Source organism: Bacillus rossius, chromosome 1 (genome assembly GCF_032445375.1).
Source record: "Bacillus rossius redtenbacheri isolate Brsri chromosome 1, Brsri_v3, whole genome shotgun sequence".
NCBI classification, from domain to species: Eukaryota; Metazoa; Arthropoda; class Insecta; order Phasmatodea; family Bacillidae; genus Bacillus; species Bacillus rossius.
The window spans coordinates 253,830,945-253,844,897 of NC_086330.1; the positions used below are offsets into that span (position 1 = coordinate 253,830,945).

Genomic DNA, 13,953 nt, shown 5'->3' on the forward strand with positions numbered 1-13,953 from the left:
AAAAATTACGTTCACAAAAGTGATATTTCCTAATGAATATCAGTACAAAAGATTAATAAAACAAATTAAAAAGAGTGATAAAATTATTTCTCTTAATTGTATGAGAAACTTGGGCTGTCTTTAAAAAGTGAAATATAACAAATACAATTTTTTTTATTTCAACCGGCTACATTATATCATTCAAAAGTCATGCATGTTTATTAACAAGCTAGGTAATCGAGCAAGGTAAAACACTGCACTTGCATTTAGAAAGACATGGTTCATATTCAGGGTTATTTATTTTGATCCCGGATTTCCATAGACGTACGCTATGGCCCATTTCATTTCAACAACCTTGGTTTCCATGGCGAGTTTCTGTCTCCAATTACCTCATCAACAAGATGCACCATAAAAATAAAATATTAATTATTTAATTAATAAGTTAATGAATATATTAACTGAAAAATTAATACATGAATTAAAAATTAAATAAATAATTGATTTATGATTCTATGGTAGTATTTTTTTTGTGAGAATTTTGTTTGTTCGAATGTGGAATAGTTTCATACTTTTATAGATAAAAACAATTGGTAACGTACTTTAATCAGTATTTATAAAGAAGTGCAAGCCGACTTATTTATGATCCTACCGACTTAAGATGTTGGGTATTAATAACTTTAGTTAGACCCTATAAAAAAGATTGTATATATAGTTTGCCAGCACACATCTTAATAGTGTGTTGGTGCTCTTAAAAAACTATGGATAGAGTTTGCACTTGTACACCCAACCTCCAGTAACAAGATAAATAGTTTTTAACTGTTCCTCTCCCACAGTTCACCTTTTACCAAATAATGTCTCCAAAAATCAACATTTTGCATTTTTAAGCATAATGTATATAAATAACTAGCAGGGACTGTATTTTTAATTTTACTTATGTGCTACTGTGCAAAGGTGTATGAGATCTTGGAAAAGAAGATAAGGAAGGGCATGGCATGAAAATAGCGCGAGGAGCAGCGTGGGTTAAGAGAAGGGAGGTCTATTATAGACTTCATTTTTTCCATACTACAACTGATGGAGAGAAGACATGAATTTGGGAAATATCTAGTAATGCTACTCCTGGATGTGGAAAGGCATATGACAGTGTGAAAAGACAGGTGTCTGGCCATATATGGAAGAAGCTGGAATTAAGGAAGAATTAATAAGTAGAGTGAGGAGTATGTACAAGGGAATCAGACGCAGTGTGAGAACAGGAAGAGGGATGACGAAGTGGTATAAACCGGCCAACGGAGTGAACCAGGGTAGTGAATTGTCCCCATTGTTGTTTATTACAGTGAAACCCCTTATTTACACTTTTCAGGGGAACAGAGACAAAAAGTGTAAATACCAGGAAAGTGTAAATTGAGGGAAACATATTTTTAAAATGAAACATACCTGGTTTAATGCACTCCTTTTACTTCAGTAGTCAGACACATCAAAAAAGACACAGTGAATGAAATATCTTTAAAAAATCCTTCATTAGGCCTATGTAAACAAAAATAAATTTACAACATATAACTTATAAAATTGTGTTAATACAGCATTGAATCAATGTGTGCCATGATGTTACCATAAAAAAAGTTTTGTAGGCTTATGTGCAAAAACTTTCAAGCCTAACTTACGCCTATTTCTTTGTAAAATAATCAGAAAACTTGGTTTGCTTGCATCTTTGAGTGTTCATGCACATGATCTGCTTCTCTAAAGTATAAAAATTATCAAAAACACCATCACAGTTTTCACCGGCAGATACTCCAATGGTTTTCTCGCAGAGTTTGAAGAGCAGCAAGAGCATCTTTACTCGTGGGTGTTGTCACTTCTTCATCATCATCATCATCATCATCTTCGTCAGTATCCTGTTGAGAAGTACTGACATGGCTTTCTACAATATCTTCTATGTATTGCACTTCCGAAGTGATCACCTGACTGTCCACATCCATGTAATCTTGAAATAATTTCTCCTGCAACACCCTCTCATGTCCTTCAACATCTTCAATGTCACTGTAATCATCTTCACTGAGAGTGTAAGCCTTTTCTGGGAACACAAATCCAGCTTTTGCAAAGCAGTTTTGAATTGTTGATGTATTCATTTCTTTCCAGGCTCTTGCACTAAAATGCAATGCAGTCAGCAGCAGATTTATCTTCATCAAAGAAGGGTCTTTTCCAACATCAAGCATTGTTACTGCCCTTGAAACTAGGTATCTGCGGTACAAAAACTTGAATGCCTGAATGATACCCAAGTCAAGGGGCTGTAGCTCACTCGTGCAGTTTGCTGGGAAGAAGACAATATCAGTGTTGCGAAGCTGGATGGTTGCTTTGTGAGCAGAGCACTGATCTATGAAAAGAAAAACTTTCCTATTTTGCAAAGCCATTTTTGAATCAAATGCATGCAACTGGCTCTGAAACAAAGCATTGGTCATCCAGGCTTTGGTGTTTGCTTCGTACTTTGTTAAGTGTGACATGATGTTTTAAAACACCGAGGTTTCCTCACTTTGCCAATGACATAAAAGGGGAATTTTTCACTTTCATCTGCATTGGTAAGCAATAACACAGTAATCCATTGCTTGCTGAGCTTACCTCCGTGACACGTTTCCCCTTTAAAACTAAAGGTTTTGTCTGGTAGAACATTGAAAAACAACCCTGTTTCGTCAGCACTGAAAACATTTTTCGGGTCGAACCCAGCAATTTTTTCCTGTAGCTTTTCCTTCCAATGTTCCACGGTCTCCACTTCCACACTTTTGCTTTCGCCACAAACCACCTTGTAAACAACATTGTGACGCTGCTTAAACTGATCAATCCATCCATTGGAAGCTGAGAAATCTTGAATTCCCAGCTTAAGAGGCAATAACACGTGCTTTTTCTCTCAGTATTGTACCATCTATTGGTAAATTTGTGGCACGTGCACCAGAAAACCACTCAAGAAGAATATCTTCCAGCTGTTTGCATTTCGAGTCCTTCACATATTTACGTTTTTTGGCACTTGGCCCACATCGTGGGGCATTTGCAGTGATGATTTCTCGGCTTTTGATGATGGTGTTAAATGTACTCACAGGGATTGAAAGTTCTTTCGCAAGGTCCACACGTGATCCAACATATTTGTCTAACTTAGCAATTATTTTAATTTTATCGGCAACTGTGATAGTTTTTCGCAGTTTCACTTTCTCCATTTTCTCACAGATATTAATAATGACAAAGAGTTAAAGATGTGTCAAATACATTTACCGCTAAAGCCAATGATACTACCAGCGCTCGTAGCAGAAAGCTGTGGAAATAGAAGTCATTGTGAATTGTGCAAGGTTACTTGCACTGTACACGGCATGAACGCATTCACATACGCAGCTTTTGATGTATCTTTCTACTATGGCGGCCATGTTTCGATGTTTGTAAACAATGAACAAGACGTTAATAACGGGAATGAAGAAACTTTTCCGACGTAACAAGCGTGAAAACGACATATACCGCCTTATGGAAAATAAATTGGGCCAAAAACAAAGGAGGTAAATAACAGGAAAACGTAAATACCATTAACGTAAATACGGGGTTTCACTGTATTGTGTTGGAGAGCACTATGAAGAGAGTGGAAGAAAAGATTTGAGAAGGAAAGATGAAGGCTGTTTGCTGATGATTTGATGGTGTGGGGTGAAAAGGAAGGTGAGGTGCAAGAGCAACAAAAGGCATGGAGTGAGAAGTGAGGAAATGTGGTATGAAATTCCGTTAAGTGATTGTCATGACAAGGAACAAAAATGGAGTTAGGTGTTGCACTGATTAGATGGTGAAGAGTTAAAACAGATAGAAACCTTCAAGTATCTAGGAAGTGTATTGGAGGGAGGGGACAAAAACAAGGAGGAAATTGTAAGGCGAGGACAACATGGGGATGCAGTCTACAGGTGTGTGAGAGATTTGGTATGGAAGAGGGAGATGACATTAAAATGCAAACAAGTGTTGTACAACACCTACTATGTGCCCATAGTCACTTATAGAGCAGAGACTTGGACTGTTGACAAGATCGTTGCTGGGATGATTAGAGCAATAGGAACAAAGTTTATGAGAAGTATCTCGGCAGTTAAGAGGCGAGACAAAATCAGGAATGAGAATTTAGAAGCAAGAGCAGCAGTACAAGAATTGAATGAGATCATTGAAATAGCAAGAATGAGATGATATGGAATTGTGGAGAGAATAGGAAAAGAGGCTGTCTAGGAAAATAACAGAATTGAAATACACAGGAAGGAGACCCCAAGGAAGACCAAAGAGGAGATGGGAAGAGCAGATAGATAGAGGAGTGCAGGAGAGAGGAGAAGATTGGAGTTAAGTGAAGAATGAGGAATAGTGAAGGAACAGAGGAAGATGGAGGCATTTTACTTTGCTGACCCAACCACAGGCTAGAAGCAGTTTCTGATGATGATGATGATTACTACTATTATTAATGACTTTATGAAAGTAAACAATCATGTAATTTTCAATTATACTGATTATAGCATATGTAGAGAGCATTTTATTTATTTTTTATTTGTTACATGCCCACCAACAGCGGAGGGCTTAAGCGGTGGGCATGACACACACAGATTAGGACACGAATGGTCACTGCAAGTACATGGACACTCCATCTTGTCGGTACCAAGAGCAGGCAAGCACAGCCTGAGGAGAACCTGCAGCAAGTAGGCACATCTGCAATTGGCCAACACATGTAAGGTCACTGAGCTCAATACTTGCAGCGACCAAAACAAAATTTAAAAGATACAAACACATTCAGACCACACAAAATTTTAAAAAAAATATATGGATAGAAAATTACAACAATAATAAACAATAAACCATAGAACATTTCAAGTACAGTTACAATAACAAAGTAATTAAATGTACAAACAATGGAAACTAAAATACTAATACAATAAAAGACATATTTTATTATATAAAAACTAACTTAAAAGTAAGAATCATAACTTATATTTAAATTTGTTCTTAACAACTTAACTGTTCGATTTCATGATTTGTTATAGTCCAAGACGAATCTATAGATTAGATCATTGCAGTTGTTATGTGTACAGAAAGTTGAAAGTAAAAGAGTAATAATTGAGGAATTCTAAGACCAGTATTATCTAGAGATAGGTACAGTTAATTTTGGAACAATTTTGAACAAAAAGTGAATCTAAGTAAGCCATACGGTCAAAAAGCGGAGTAAGATTAGGTCAAAGGAAGTTCTTAAAATTAATTAGTTGGATTAAAATATTTTGTATACTTTCTAACTTATTGATATCAGCCATCATGAGGGCATTTCAAATTATAGAACAGTATTCCAATTTAGATCTAATTAATGCCAAATAGGGGAAAGAATTGAATTGTGATCAGATGCCTAAAAAGTAATAAATTTAATGAGGGCAAGAATTCTTTGACAAGATAGATAGTCAACATGTTTATGAAAATATTGTATGTTCCATTACTTTGTTCTGCTGATACTAGAAATAAGTTGTAGTTCTTGTTAGTTAGTGCTGGGGATCTTTAAGGTTTCACAATGATATTAGAAATGAACAGAAACAAGGTGTGATTCCGTCTGAATATAATTACTCCATACTCAGGAAACTTATGACAAATATTAAAAGAAATTAACATACAAAATCAATTACGTACTTAAACAGCTCTCAAGTATATTCTGAAAGAAGAAAATATATGGGCCGGCCCTAAATTAAACTATAAAAAGGTTTCATTAAAAAAATACATAAACCAATAAAAAAATACAAATATGTTTAAACCATTCCAGTATATATTCTTAAAGTCCAGAAATGAATTTTATCTGATGATCTTCGTCTGACGGCGTGATTTAAGAAAGTTCAGTAAAAGGTTAAAAGATACAGTAGCACCGGAGGTCGGGGCTACGTTTCCCGGAGATCACTCGGGAACATGATGCCAGGGCGCCTGTGTGTTGTTGAGGAAGGGTGGTGAAAATGCCAATACGGCGTCCGGCTCTCGGACCCTGTCTGCGAACAGTCCGAATCAAAACTGATCAGAACTAGCACACAGACAGTTAACAAACTGGGCAGAGAATGCCCGCAAAAGTTAAAGGGAGGTTGGGGAATGTCGCGGATCGTAACTCACCAGACAGGGAAGTTGGCTTCTATTCTGATGCGTCGCCAGTCCGGATCTGGAGCCCACGAATACGCGGCTGGCGCGGACGTTTCTACCATTTCAAAAAGAAATTATTTAAAAGAAAAGGACTACTATGTTTATTACTGTACAGACGGACTAAACTACTTAAAGAAATTTAAAGGGATCGCATCCCCTGTCTAATTGACTACATCGTCGGTTGCGGCCGGATGGAAGTCTTTGCAGTGCGTTGATCCGCCGATAATCACAAACAGTCCGTCTGAGATCGCAACGCGAAGTGTCTGGCCGAGAGCCGCGTCTCGTAATTAAAAGTAAATGTTCAATCAAAAGAGGAGGGGGGACTGGGACGTCCGGACCGAAAGGATCCGAAGTTCCCCGATTGGGCATCATAAAAAACTCTGACTTTGATGTCTCGAAGTTGGTAGCACTGGCCAACTTTAGCGCTACCTGTTGAGGAATGTCTGAAATAAAAAAGAATCGACTCGCCCAAGACGTCTGCTATAACCAGGGGCTAATGGCGCAGTCTGGTGCTGCACTCTGGCGGCCTACAGGGGAAGGTAGCTGGGAGGTTAGCAAGTTTGTCACTAGATGTCGCGGAGGTCAGCTCCACGGGCTCGTGACACGAGAAGAAGTTACTATGTCCGCCGCTAGATTTCGTGTGTGTTCATACTTGCACACATTTTTTTCTATGGCAAAATGTCCTTGATGCCGGCCAATGCTTGGCGGGGTTCACGACCGGTCAATGGTCCTGGGCTAAATTCTTAGAACCGAGAGGGGAGGGGCTGGACAAAAACGCAACAACGCTGGGAACGAGCGTCCATGACGTGACTTTCGAGGAGAGAACCTAAGACGAATGCGTGACATTAAAAGCTACGGTAAGCTCGTCTCTGAGAAATGGTAACAACTCGTCCAGAGCTGTTGTATGCAGTTTTAGTCATGAAGTGAAGTAATGTTACAAGCCTGGGACGTGACTGCAAGCGAGAGAAATGTCAAACGGGCTGCCAACCTAGTCTTAGATTTGCAAAAGATCAGATAGATCTCTGAGAAAGGTGCTTCAGTCTACTGGCACAAAGATTAACTACGTAGAGTACACCAGCCTAACAAAGTGTAAATCACCCAATTGTAACCAAATTATAAAGAAAAATAAAATTTCCAAAAATAATTTAAAATTATAACAATTTAAAAAAAGTGTCGAAATACCAAATTTCCGGCACATTAGACAGGCCAACAAAAAAAATATTTGTAAAAACATTTTGATCCAATTTACTTAAATTTCATGTATTTTAAAGTACTGAAATAATATTTAGTATCCTTTTTTTTTAACACCAACGGTTCACACCCAATAAGACATCAATTATATATTTAAAAAAACAGGTAAAATTAAAAATTGAAAAATCAGTTTTTTTATTAAGTTACAATTACCACTTACAATAACATAAAATAACTGAATGCGATTATTAGGTGCTAATTTTTTTTTTTTTTTTTTTTTTTTGTATTTTCTGTCCTCCTCGGTAAAATTCCTTGCATAGCTTTTTCTTTGATGTGATGCATTTTGTTTTCTCTGTGAAGTGACCAACAGTAATCACACATCATCTTTGTATTCCAGCGTCCCTGATATTGTTTCTCCATCTCCTCTATGTCCTGATGAAACCGTTCCCCTAGCTCTTCACTCACATTACCTAAGTTTTCAGGAAATTATATCATTAAATGATATCCAAGCCTCCTTTTCCTTTTTATTCATCGTTGCTTCGAAGTTGGAATTGAACATCAGTTTACGAATATCAGGCCCTAAACAAATCCCTTCTTACAGTTTAGCTTCTGATAAATGAGGAAATTGACTACACAAATATTTGAAACAATCACCATCTTTAGGCAAAGCTTTAACAAATTGTTTCATTAAGCACAGTTTTATGTGGAGTGGTGGCAAAAGAATATTTTTGGGGTCTACTAAAGTTTTATACAAAATATTTTTCATGCCAGATGTCAAAGTTTTTCTTACGGGCCATTGTTTTTTGGATCAGTGTTGATCCCTTGCTCTTGATCCCTTGTTTTTTTTTTTTTACTAAGTCTGTAATGTTCCTGTGATGTTTTCTAGTTACAAATTCACCACATATATAACAAAAAACATTAGGAGAGTTTTTACAACAACGATTAGCCATATTAAAAAGTGAATAAAAAGAACATGGGTTAAGCACTGCAATTCGAGGTTATATTAACTAGAAGAAAATGTACTTCTGTGTAGTTTATCAGAACTACCAACCTTATAACATTGATTGCATTGGTAGCCTTATAACACTGAAATATATTGTCAACTTGATATTTCTGTGACTACAAATATTTTTTATATATATTTTTAAAAATAATTTATATTTACTTAAAATATTAAAATGTGAGAAATTGTTGGGTGATACAAGTTTTTATTATCCAGCACCAAGCACTCGTAGTGGCGACTGTCACCAGACAAACCGTGTGAAAGGAACAAAGAAATATAACCAAACAGACTGCACCAAGACTGGCCTCACCTTTAACCCTGTTACAAAAAAGCAAGTTCTAGAAGCAATGAAATACTTGCATTCCCATTAAGGTCTATTTTTATGAATGGTTTACATGGGGTTGGAAGCAAACACCTTTCTTTTTGGCGAACTAGGAGTGGAAGCCAATGTTTCCTCACATAATTTAGAATGCAGCCTGTAGATACGGCATGGATCGTACTTCAAAATTAAGAGTAGGTGAACTTACGAACTGTGGCATTACAGCAGTAACATTTGAGACACTGGACTTTGCTTTCGAGGTAGTTTTGTGAGATTAAGAAGCTTAGAGGAAAATAGTCAATAAATAAAATCAATTTCTGAAATTCGTCCTTCAGAATTTTAATAACCAATTTCCGAAAAGTTTTACAAAAGTTTAAAAGACTGGCCAACTAACACCATATTATTTTTAAATCTTCAAAACAAAACCAACAATTTATTCATATTAAATTCTCAGCTATTTTAATATCTTTGAATAATAAGAAGACACAATTATTTTTAAAAGTTCATAATAGACATAATCTAAAAGGCCTGAATTGAAATTATGGCAGTTAACATTAATTTCTATGTTTTGTGACTTATCTGCCCCATGCCGTCTGCTGGGTGGGCAAGTAACAACTACTCAGGGAGGCCCCAGCTGACAGACATGGCACGGAACCATGGCTTGCCGCAGTCCACACTACACACCACATTCAGGAGGCCTGGCAGCGCATTCAGCCCAAAGGGTGGACTTGAACCCACGCTATGGTGGGGAGAAGTTCTTGTGGCTACAACATGGATGTTTTATTACGAAAATTGAAATAGATGAAAAAAAACACTTCAGTACTACATGAACAACAATGTCGTACAGGAAAAAAACTGAGAAAATAATTTCCCCACTTATGTGATTACTATGGGTGTGCGGGATCCCGACGCTTCGGGAAAAAAGTCGGGAAAATAGGCTTCCCGAAATGCCAGGCAGGAATTTTATTACTCCCGAATTTTTCGGGAAATTGATTAAAAATTTACAAATGTTTACTAATCATGTGAAAATGTTTTCTATCAATTCAAACTGTTTTTACAACAATATTTTTTATGGATTCGTACATTTTTGAAGAGTTTCCGTACTATTTAAATGCAAAACATCTGTTAAACGTATGCTGATCGTAGCGACAGCTGTGGTGTGCAGTGAATTATGATAATCGTTTACACATATCTAATTGGAATATAAAAACGTACATGGAGTACCTTAAATATTATGTGTGTTCATAAATATATTTCTTCAAGGGTACAAATTTGCAAGATACGTGAATAGTCAGTTATATAACGTTATTGCCGTCACCATCGAATACTTAACCTAAAACCACTGTGTGTCCTTAGACACAAACAAAACAAATGCGCAATCCAACCTTTTCGCCAAAGATATAAGAAATACTAGACTTGCGTTACATAACTAAGCGTAACCATTCTCATTACTTGATAGCAGTGGCGATGTAGATAACTGTATTGGCACTTTGAGAAATATGAAATCACGTAGATTTACACCACTGCTCACGAGTATCTAAACATCTATGATATTGCTTTGGGAGAAAAAAATAGTTGTTTACTGTTTAGTTTGGGGGGGTTTGACGGCTGACGTTACGTTATTAAGGCTTGTGCAAAGTATCTGTTCCTATTTTTGATGCCATTGTATATTAAAACAAACTAGCAGCCTACAAATAATGGAGGTCGCAACCGATCAGCTTGTTACTTGTAAACCTAAAAGTGTTTGGAAGTATTTTGAACGTCTGACAGACAGAAAATCCCTGGCAAAGTGTGTCTCGTGTGAAAATTTTTTGAGATGCAAGCATGGTAGCATGTCTGGATTACTAAGACATCTAACCATCCCTCTATAAAAAAGAATTTGAGGATGCTAAAAAATATGAAGTCGCCGCTGAAAAAAGGGCAAGTTAAGCAGACAAAAGAAATAGCAGCAAAAAAAAACAACTAACTTTGCAAGAAACGTTTAAATGGCCATCAACTCATATTAGAATTAGAAATTTGCTTTTTTTTTTTTTTTTAATTTTTCCGATCCCGTCCCGTTTCCCACGGGAATAATTTATTTTTCCCGAAAATTTCCCGCAGTACAAAAACCTATTCCCGCACACCCCTAGTGATTACATGCTGTGATGAAGTACAATTTAAGTTTTGCCCAAAGAAAGAAAGAAATTTATGAGTCAAGAACACTCACCACAATACATCTAAAGAGGGGTGGAAGACAAACACAGTTAAAGATGCCCCTAGAAATGGAAAGAAAGATGAGAAGAGTAGGAGTCAGGACAAGGGATTTCTAGAAGGCCTGGCGATGGTGCGCTTAGCACGAAATTGAGGCTTGGTTGCCCAAATGGCTGAGAGATAGCATAATGGAACGAAAATAGGCATAGGGCAGCACCAACTTGTAGTTTCAACTTAGCCCGGCAGAGGCCGTGGGATTCCCAGTAGAACCCCACGCTGCAAGACCAAAGCAACCTGAAGGAAAGGGGGAGGGAGGCTAAGATGCAGTGTGGGCATGCTAAGGGAGGGCCCTGGAAGAAGGGGAGGGGGGTAGAGAAAAATGATACTCTCGTGGGAGGGGAGCTACGCTCGCACATCGTTGTTGGTAGGTCTGTGCTCAAGCTGCCATCAGTGGCAAGACAACGTGGGGCAGTCTCAGAACACAATGCGATCACAAAACTGAATGTGCCTAGAGCACAGCTCACTGGAGAAAGGCTACGTGCTGCGACGCTCAAGCAACCGCTCAGGCAAACACAGCCAACATTAAGAGCTGGGTTTATCGGATGTTATGGCTTATGCAACGTCTGGACAAAAAATGGATGTGCTCGGGCCCTGTGAAAGCACAGGATTAACTGAGCCAGGGCATTATAAAAAATTTTAATTTATAAAAGCCCCAAAAATAATAAACAAAGAAAAAGAAAAAAATATGTAAAATTCAATGATAGTAACAGATAAATACCTAAAAAAATAAAAATACAAATAAGTTATTTGTACTAACAAACTAATTAGACACACCTCATTCTACTTAGTAACAGTACATGTGTTAGTATTGCATACAGCTAATGTGCTATTTTACACGACAGACAGGCGAGTACAGTAAAACCTCGCTTGTACAGCCCCCGGTTCGTACGTACACCTCGGTCGTACGTACAGATTTTCAGAAACCGTGAAAAATGAGGCAAAAAAATATGAAATGTGTAAGAAATACGTTTAAGTTTATTAAAATACAGTTGCAACCTGCAGCGTTTATAACAAATACGGGCTACATACACATTGCGTCACAGTAAAAATTTTAAAAAAAAAGGCCGCAAATTGATGGAAATTTACTGTCAATAGCGCGCCGTACGCTGAGAAAGGTCATTGTACTAGGTCAGCTGCTGTTACGGCGCGGCGTAGCCGCCGGCTAGCTCTCTCTGTTCTCTGAGCTGCGCATGCGCAGTAGAACTCACTCTATGCTCCGCCCAGACTAATGACCTTCCATCAGCAGCCAGCCAATAGACGCGAGCTTAGCGGAAAAAAAATAAAAGCTCCACCTCCATGGCTCCACCTCCCGTGTACCAGTTTTGTCCAGTTCTAATACCAGTTTATTGGTATACGCACCAGTTTTCTCGTTGCAGTGACATGTTCAAGTTTACGTTCATCGTGATGTCTTCATACCAATAATTTATTATTTACGATCCCCAGAAATAAATGGTTAGTTTAAAAAATATGCGTCAACTGTACAATACTTCCGAAATTATAAAATACGTATAAAACAGTTACCAAGACTCCGCTCATTTTATCTTGTGAAGTTTATGTCTCGTACCAGTATTTCGGCTAAGTTGTGACCTAAATACAGTATCAGAACTTACAAGCAGCTACGTAATATAATATTCCCGACAATAACGTTTATACATTCGTGAGTTTACGTTTTACCCTCGTGCATTTTAGATTGTCTCCTGCTATAATTACTCGGACTTTTACACGCCTAGGCTTAAATTATTACATGTTTAGAAATAAAAGCAACTTTTCATGTTATAAAATATGTATATTTTGCGATTTAAAATGTTCATTGCCGACTATAAACGTTACGTTTGAAACGATGTTTTTAGGCCTACTAGCTAATCTTATCTACACTTAAAGTACCCACGGTATTTTTTTATTTGAGCAAATATATTGTGTGTTAATTATTATTTTATTGATATAACATATAAAAAAAATTGTAAACACGGGGCTACGACACTGCCTTCAGTGTCAAGTTTTTTTTTATTTTTACGTTTGATGAGCTCAAGTGTTGTTTCTGCACGAATAGGATATAATTTCGATCGAAAATACATCAGCATAATATATAGACACGGCAGGTCTTTTCCCATGGCAGCAGGACACGGCAACGGCAGTTCATTTCCTGCGGCAGCGTGGAAAAATTGGGTGGGGGGGGGGGGGGGGGGTGTATTGCCACAAATGGACGTAATTTGGCCTCGCTGGTTCATCCATACAACTTGGTCGTAAGGACAAATTTTGGAGAACCGTGAGTGTACGTAGAATCGAGGTTTCACTGTAGTTCTTTGCTGGTTCCATTCCCTTCTATTTCCCATCACCTTTGCATGTGAACTTTTGCATTTAAATACAATACATGCTACAATCCACTTCAGTTTCCTTGGAATTAGGAGCTGAGCTTACCAAGGGTATTCCTGATGGCAAAAGAAATTTCCCTCCGCAGTTCCTTCTCATCGAACTCCATTTTGACAATTTCAAACGGGAATCTCTCATGAAATAACCTATTTATCTTAGCACCACCAGACAGTTCCAGTGTGTTTATTTGCGAAGAGCCAGAGCCCTCGATGGTCCGTTCAAAATCTGACTGGAGTTGCTGGATCATCCTGAGAAAATGCACACACACAGACTGATCACGAATCAGTATCAGATACGATGACACATTCTTACAAAATGGCATGAGCTACAATATTTATATTTAAGAGGAATCAAACAAGTAATCTCGCAAATACATTCTCAATAGCCATCATCTACAAAACATTATCCAAGTGTTTCTTCTCAGTTAAGTGAACGCATTACACAGCAGTACATAGTGATTTTATTCAATTTTGCTAGAGTTTATAAAAAAATACATTGAAAAATTGCAATAATGCAGTTGTAAAGTTATTTTTAAAAAATGTAAACTTTGAAGCTATGTATAAAAAATATGATAAAAAATACAGTATATTCAGTCACAAAAAATATTATATACCATGTTTTATCGCATAATCGTCGCACATTTTATACTAAAATCAAGTTCGAAAAGTCGAGGTGAGATGTTTATGCAAAA

General features: G+C 37.4%; 1 protein-coding gene across 6 annotated transcripts in view; it reads right to left on the reverse strand.

Annotated features, from left to right (window-relative positions):
* LOC134527482 (dynamin) overlaps positions 1-13,953 on the reverse strand; it is a 269,590-nt gene that overhangs the window by 156,534 nt on the left and 99,103 nt on the right. For all 6 annotated transcript variants that reach the window (XM_063360189.1, XM_063360186.1, XM_063360188.1 and 3 more), the window contains exon 8: positions 13,311-13,510. In XM_063360189.1, coding sequence (XP_063216259.1) covers positions 13,311-13,510 — 200 coding nt within the window. The remainder of the gene's footprint in view (positions 1-13,310; positions 13,511-13,953) is intronic.